This window comes from Salvelinus sp. IW2-2015, unplaced genomic scaffold (assembly GCF_002910315.2).
Source record: "Salvelinus sp. IW2-2015 unplaced genomic scaffold, ASM291031v2 Un_scaffold3384, whole genome shotgun sequence".
NCBI classification, from domain to species: Eukaryota; Metazoa; Chordata; class Actinopteri; order Salmoniformes; family Salmonidae; genus Salvelinus; species Salvelinus sp. IW2-2015.
The window spans coordinates 10,091-17,409 of record NW_019944666.1 but is presented as its reverse complement, the minus strand read 5'-3'; the positions used below and the strand labels follow the sequence as shown (position 1 = coordinate 17,409).

The following is a 7,319-nucleotide window of genomic DNA, read 5'->3' as shown; positions in this document are numbered from 1 at the left end:
ACAGTTCCAAACAAGAGTTTCTCTTGGACAAATTCAGGTATGTTTAACCCCATTTCATTCTGTTTGCTTTCATTTAAAGAAACATTTTTCAACAGAATCGGTTGAATGAATACACCTCTGATCACATTCAAACACAGTTCACTTTCAAAGCAGACACATACAAACAGCATGATCACATTGCCCATTGTAGGATTCCTTCTTACATTTACATTTACATTTAAGTCATTTAGCAGACGCTCTTATCCAGAGCGACTTACAAATTGTACATCTCTGCACTATACTCCTCTCACCTTTTCCCTTCACTTGTGGACTTCAGTGCACAACATATCAGCTGTCTGTGAGCAGGAGAAAAAACCTTTCCAAGCCAAACCTTCATATCATGAGTGCTAACGCTACACACAGCCTACATCATTGTTACCATATTAGCTAACGTATTGTCAACATAGCTACTAGAACTAATGCGTTAGTAAACACGCTACAATCATGCAGTACAGTGTACAGTCAGCAAGCAGTTTAGCAGTTACACCGGTGGGCCCAGGTGGCAATAAATGAATAAAACCAAAAGYTTACCTTGACTTGGAAGAGGTCCAGTGCTGGATAGCCATAGCCAGCTAGCTAACACACCATCCCTCTCTGTTTGAGACGGTTGTTTGAGTAACTAAACTAGCTAGCTGMTTTAGATGCTGGCTAAGGAAGTGAAAGGTAAAAAGCAAAAAGGAAAGTAGAGTTTGCGAGCTCTCTCCCACTCTCTCTTGCTTCTCCTTAATTTTTAAATAAATACATTTTTTCAAAACTGTTCAACTATTGTCTTTCTCTTTGAGTCAACTACTCACCACATGTTATGCACTATAGTGCTAGCTGGCTGTATCTCATGCTTTCAGAACTAGATAAAAATATCAGATACTTTCATTGGTTGGACAACATGTCAGTTCATGCTGCAAGAGCTCTGATARGTTGGAGGACATCGTCCGGAAGTTGTCATAATTACTTTGTAAGTCTATGGAAGGGGKTGAGAACCATGAGCMTCCTAGGTTYTGTATTGAAGTCATTGTACCCAGAGGAGGACAAAAACTAGCTGTCCTCCGGCTACACCATGGTGCTACCCTGCAGAGTGCTGTTGAGGCGACTGTAAACCTAAAACATTTGTTTTTGTGATAATAAATACTGGCCGTGCTTCTACAGCTGAATACCCTTCACTGGAGGAGMMMACAAAGGGTTAAACTAGGGTCATTTCAGTRAATAKAAATAATATTTCCGAGGTTAATAAGACAACTAAGTAACACTGCCTCTGTGTTTGAGTAATCAACTCGWCAKWAAGATTTGATTATTTGAATCAGCTGTGTAGTGCCTGGGCAGAAACCAAAACGTTCACCCCTTGGGGTCCCCAGGACTGAGTTGAGGAAACGCTGGCCTCGCCACTCATGGTTAAATGATGCAATGGCACCATCATGTGTCTAATAGGCAGAAATACAAGAAACAAGAGCTGAGTGGAAAATAGTTATGAATCAATGTATTATTAGTTGTGAGCTTTTTTACAACATGATGCTTATACTGTATTGACACTCAAACCACACTGTAAAAACTGAAAAGGTAAACATGAATCTAAAATAGGTAATAATGAAAATGTGATGATAAAACAAGTGATATCATGACACTGAACAATATAGTATTATGTAAAATAAATTAATAACTAATATAAAATATATTAAAACAGCAAATGTTTAAATGTATGTAATGTACTGATGACGTTTAAAAAATATTAAAAACAATATAGTATTACGTAATATWAAATATAAAATGCGGAATAATGTCTGACAGCAATACAAAGTAAATCATCATTAAACACATCAGGAGAATTTGACCCAAGAGCTAAAAATATTAAAAAGCTCTTATCAATATTATCCATATTAGTTACTGAGGAAAGTAAGACTATTGATGTTATCAATCCCTAAATGGCAAAATCCCATAGAAAAATATCAGAAATATAAACTTAAATTATAGATAGTAAACAGATTAGTACACAAGAAAAGTATGCTATTTATATCAAACAAATGGAAATGGAAAAATCCCATTGAAAAAAAGCAGAAGCATAACCCATTCTATTTATCATCAATTTAAGTATCATTATAAGAAGATAAAAAATATATTCCAGCATTTACTCAAAAGTTGAAGTTCTTGGTCTGGAAAACAATCTATATATGATAGCAAGAGAATAGAGGTGTGAGGACTATTTTTGGATTGGAACTGTAGCTCTTCAGTCCAGGATCTGTGGTGCTTCTCTTCAGTCCAGCTTCTGTGGTGATTCTCTTCAGTCCAGGTTCTGTGGTGATTCTCTTCAGTCCAGGTTCTGTGGTGATTCTCTTCAGTCCAGATTCAGTGGTGGTTCTCTCCAGTTGATGTTCTGAGGTACTTTTCTTCAGTCCAGGTTCTGTGGTGGTTCTCTTCAGTGCAGGTTCTGTGGTGGTTCTCTTCAGTGCAGGTTCTGTGGTGGTTCTCTTCAGTGGGAGGGTCCCCTCACATTCTGAAAGAAGACACTGAATTAGCAATTTACACTCCCACTAAAATGTTTATGGACACACACACTTACTGCCAGGGTGTCATACTCTGGTGACCTGGTCTTCATGTTCAGAGGTGAGTACATGTCACTGTTGGCGTCACTGTTAGGGTCAGGATGGACACTCTGTGGAGAGAGAGAGAGAGAGTAGAGAGAGAGAAAGAGAGAGCAGGGAAAGTACATACGACAGTGCAGAGAGAGAGGACAATGCATGGTGTCATTGAAGACACCTACATTCTTTCAATCATTTTCTTCTAAACATGTTACATAGTGTAAAACCAAACACAAACTAAACAATCAACGCATTCATGTTCAAGGAGACATACTGCCAGAGTGTCGTAGTCAGGGGAATGGTCCCTCATTATTCAGAGCAGTGTACGTGTCAGTTTTTTTTCTGTTACCATTTCAGACGGACACTCTGTGGAGAGAGAGAGAGAGAGATAAAATTAATAGTATGAAAGAGTCTGTCGGTGGACAGAGTAAATTAATAATAAATGAGGTTTAACTCAGGTTCCCAAACTCGGAGCTGTCCCCCTCCCCCCGCCCCCCCTGGTTGCCCGTTTAGTTTTTTTGCTCCTAGCACTTACACGGGGGGGGGTGATAATGTGTAACTGAATAGGCGGATTAATCACTGTGGTGGTTGTCTGTTGTAGCATACTTCTCCTGTGGATTTCCTGTCAAGAGGGATTGAGTGGTCTTGCTCTCTACTGACTCTAAAGGAAGTTGATATGTTATAATACAGTTTAACAAGTTAGGTGTTGGGCCAATACATACCATTTATGAATTAATTAAGTTAATACAAATCAGAGTGCTAAGGTGAAACAATGAACAAATTCAATGTTCCTTCTTACTCACCGAACCACATGAGTCCAGAGACAGAGGTGAAGAACCCAGAACACAACCACTATGATTCTACAGCTGAGTCAGAACTGATGTCTGTTTCCCAAAAGACAAATGGATGATATGAGAACATGTTATATGAAGTGAAAATGAATTACAGCATTCAGGACATTAATGCAATACTTGTATAGAAGCCTATGGATAGTTATAACCAAAGTGTCATAGGCAAACTAGAAGAAGATTACTTTGAAATCATTTCTTATTGAACATCATTTTGTATTGAGTATTGAAGATGTAACTTTACCTGCTACATTGATTCATCAGAGCTGTAGAGTTCATAGATCCTCTTCCATTCTGGGCCTCACAGTAATATTCTCCTCTGTCCTCAGAGATGATGTTAGTGATGCTGTAACTCTGTCCTGATGCTTTTGGTGAGGCTCCATTCTTCTTGTACCAGGTGTATTTGTCCACAGGTGGGTTGGCATCACTGCTGCAGGTCAGAGTCACTGAACTGCCCTCCACTATTTCACCAGAGGGACTGACTGACACTGAGGTGCTCTTTGGGTCATCTGGTAAAGGAGAATTTGTCAGAGGGGTAGGACTGTAGTATATTTACGACAGTAGTCGTAATTTACAAATTAAATATATTCTCTGTTGATATCGGAGAACTATCTAAAACTCTAACTATCTAAAACGTTAACAAATACACATTTGGAGATGTTATACTTTCGGACTACTTCATTATTTAATTATAATTGTTTTGCGACCTCAGCATTCAAACACTGAGCTGTACTTTACTCACACTTCACATCCATGTTTATGGTCCTAGACCTGTCTGTCCCCATCTCATTCTGGGCCTCACAGTAGTACTCTCCAGTGTCAGATGACTGGATTTGATTGAAGACATGCTGTGGTCCTGTCATACTCTGATAGTCACCTCCATTCTTCTTGTACCACCAGGTGTAACTCTGCACAGGTGGGTTGGCATCACTGTTGCAGGTCAGAGTCACTGAACTGCCCTCCACTATTCCATCAGAGGGACTGACTGACACTGAGGTCTTTGGTTTATCTGATGTAAAATACCAAACATTTTGTCAAAGTAATATTATCAATGAGTAAAACAATGATTTTGTCTGAAATGATTGATAAAGTAAGACATCTATTTTGCTTGAATGCATGATACTTGCTAAGTAGAATACTGTGCTATATATGGATATTTTGCTTGAATGCATGATACTTGCTAAGTAGAATACTGTGCTATTGAACTGTACTCACACACTGCGGAGAGCTGAGATCATCATGGCCTTTTACAGCACAGTAGTGCTGTTATTAACTGTAAGTGTTGTTATTATGAAGTGGTAACGTCTAGGAGCAACAACGGCTCAGCCGCGAAGTGGTAGGCCACACAAGCTCACAAGACGGGCGTGTAAAACAAACAGTGTGTCCTCGGCTGCAACACTGACTACCGAGTTCCGAACTGCTGCATTGGACTTTATAGCAGTGGAAACGCGTTCTCTGGAGTGATGAATCACGCTTCTCCATCTGGCAGTAAGACGGATTAATCTGGGTTTGGTGGGGCTCTTTTTCATGGTTCAGGCTAGATCCCTTAGTTCCAGTGAAGGGACATCTTAACGCTACAGCATACAATGACATTCTAGACGATTCTGTGCTTCCAACTTTGTGGCAACAGTTTGGGGATGACACTTTCCTGTTTCAGCATGACAATGCCCCCGTGTACAAAGCAAGGTCCATACAGAAATGGTTTGTCGAGGACAGTGTGGAAGATCTTGAATGACCTTCACAGAGTCCAGACCCCATCGAACACCTTTGGGATGAATTGGAACGCCGACTGCACGTCAGGCCTAATCACCCAACGTCAGTGCCCAGCCTCACTAATGCTCTTGTGGCTGAATGGAAACAAGTCCCCACAGTAATGTTCCAACATCTAGTGGAAAGCCTTCCCAGAAGAGTGGAGGTTGTTATAGCAGCAATGCACAACACACCAGCTGTATGTAACCAGGCGAAAAAACCTTTCCAAGCAAAACCACTACACACACCCTATATCGTTGTCACCATATTAGCTAAAGTAATGTCATAGTCAGAATAGCTAATAGAACTAAAGCGTTAGTAAACCCGCTAAAATCATGAGGTAAAGTTACTGTGTACAGTCAGTAAGCAGTTTAGTACTTACACAGGTGAGCCCCGGTGGCAATTAATTAGTAAAACCAAAAGCTTACCTTGACTTGTGTCACGCCCTGACCTTAGAGATCCCTTTTATGTNAGAAGAGTGGAGGTTGTTATAGCAGCAATGCACAACACACCAGCTGTATGTAACCAGGCGAAAAAACCTTTCCAAGCAAAACCACTACACACACCCTATATCGTTGTCACCATATTAGCTAAAGTAATGTCATAGTCAGAATAGCTAATAGAACTAAAGCGTTAGTAAACCCGCTAAAATCATGAGGTAAAGTTACTGTGTACAGTCAGTAAGCAGTTTAGTACTTACACAGGTGAGCCCCGGTGGCAATTAATTAGTAAAACCAAAAGCTTACCTTGACTTGTGTCACGCCCTGACCTTAGAGATCCCTTTTATGTCTCTATTTGGTTTGGTGAGGGTGTGATTTGGGGTGGGTATTCTATGTTCTATTTTTTGTATTTCAATGTTTTGGCCGGATAGGGGTTCTCAATCAGGGACAGCTGTCTATCGTTGTCTCTGATTGAGAACCATACTTAGGTAGCCCTTAGGTAGCCCGTGGGAAGTTAACTTTGTTTGTGGTACATAGCCATTAAGCTTCATGGTTGTTTTGTATTGTTTCTTTTTTTTTGTCGGCGTTTCTAATAAAAAGAACATGTACACTGACCACGCTGCGCTTTGGTCTACTTCCTTTGACGGCCGTGACAACTTGGAAGACTTCCAGTGTTGTGTTGGATAGCCATAGCCAGCTAGCTAACATAGCATCCCTCTCTTTGAGCAGGGTGTTTGAGTAGGCTAAACTAGATAGCTGCATTTGCTAGCTACGTAAGTGAAAGTGAAAAGAAATATACAAAATATCTCTTTCTATCTCTCTCTTGCTGCTCCTTCATTTTGGAAGTACTGTGTTTGTCCAAAACTGTTCAACCATTGTCTTTCTCTCTCTTTGAGTCAACTACTCACCATATTGTATGCACTGCAGTGCTATCTAGCTGTAGCTTATGCTTTCAGTACTAGACTAATTCTCTGATCTTTGGGTGGACAACATGTCAGTTCATGCTGCAAGAGTGATAGGTTGGAGGACATCACCTGGAAGTTGTCATAATTACTGTGTAAGTCTACGGAAGGGGGTGAGAACCATGAGCCTCCCAGGTTTTGTATTGAAATCAATATACTCAGAGGAGGACGGAAGATAGCTGTCCTCCAGCTACACCATGGAGCTAACCTACAGAGTGCTGTTGAAGCTACTGTAGACCTTCATTGCAAAATAGTATGTTTTAAAAATATATTTGATGACATAGTTTGATCTTTAAACAATAACTTTTTAAATGTTTAAAACATTTTATTTTCATGAAATTCACTAAGGAGGATGGTCCTCCCCTTCCTCCTCTGAGGAGCCTCCACTGTATTACATGGCCCTGTCTGCCTCACCATACCGCTGGAGAGAAGAGGGGAGGAGGGAGGGAGGGGGGGTGGAGAGAGAGTCAGATTTCTGACTGACAGACAGACAGACAGACATGGATAACAGGCTACATTACACTATATGGATAACAGGCTACATTAGACTATATATGGATAACAGCCTACATTAGACTATATATGGATAACAGGCTACATTAGACTATATATGGATAACAGGCTACATTAGACTATATATGGATAACAGCCTACATTAGACTATAGAAGGATAACAGGCTACATTAGACTATATATGGATAACAGGCTACATTA

General features: G+C 40.3%; 1 protein-coding gene across 1 annotated transcript in view; it reads right to left on the bottom strand.

The window, feature by feature from the left end:
• The window catches only part of LOC112075777 (B-cell receptor CD22-like), a gene marked incomplete at its 5' end in the record, with an annotated part of 65,206 nt that overhangs the window by 47,845 nt on the left and 10,042 nt on the right, over window positions 1–7,319 (bottom strand). The window contains one exon of the mRNA XM_070441059.1: window positions 4,197–4,463. Coding sequence (XP_070297160.1) covers window positions 4,197–4,463 — 267 coding nt within the window. The remainder of the gene's footprint in view (window positions 1–4,196; window positions 4,464–7,319) is intronic.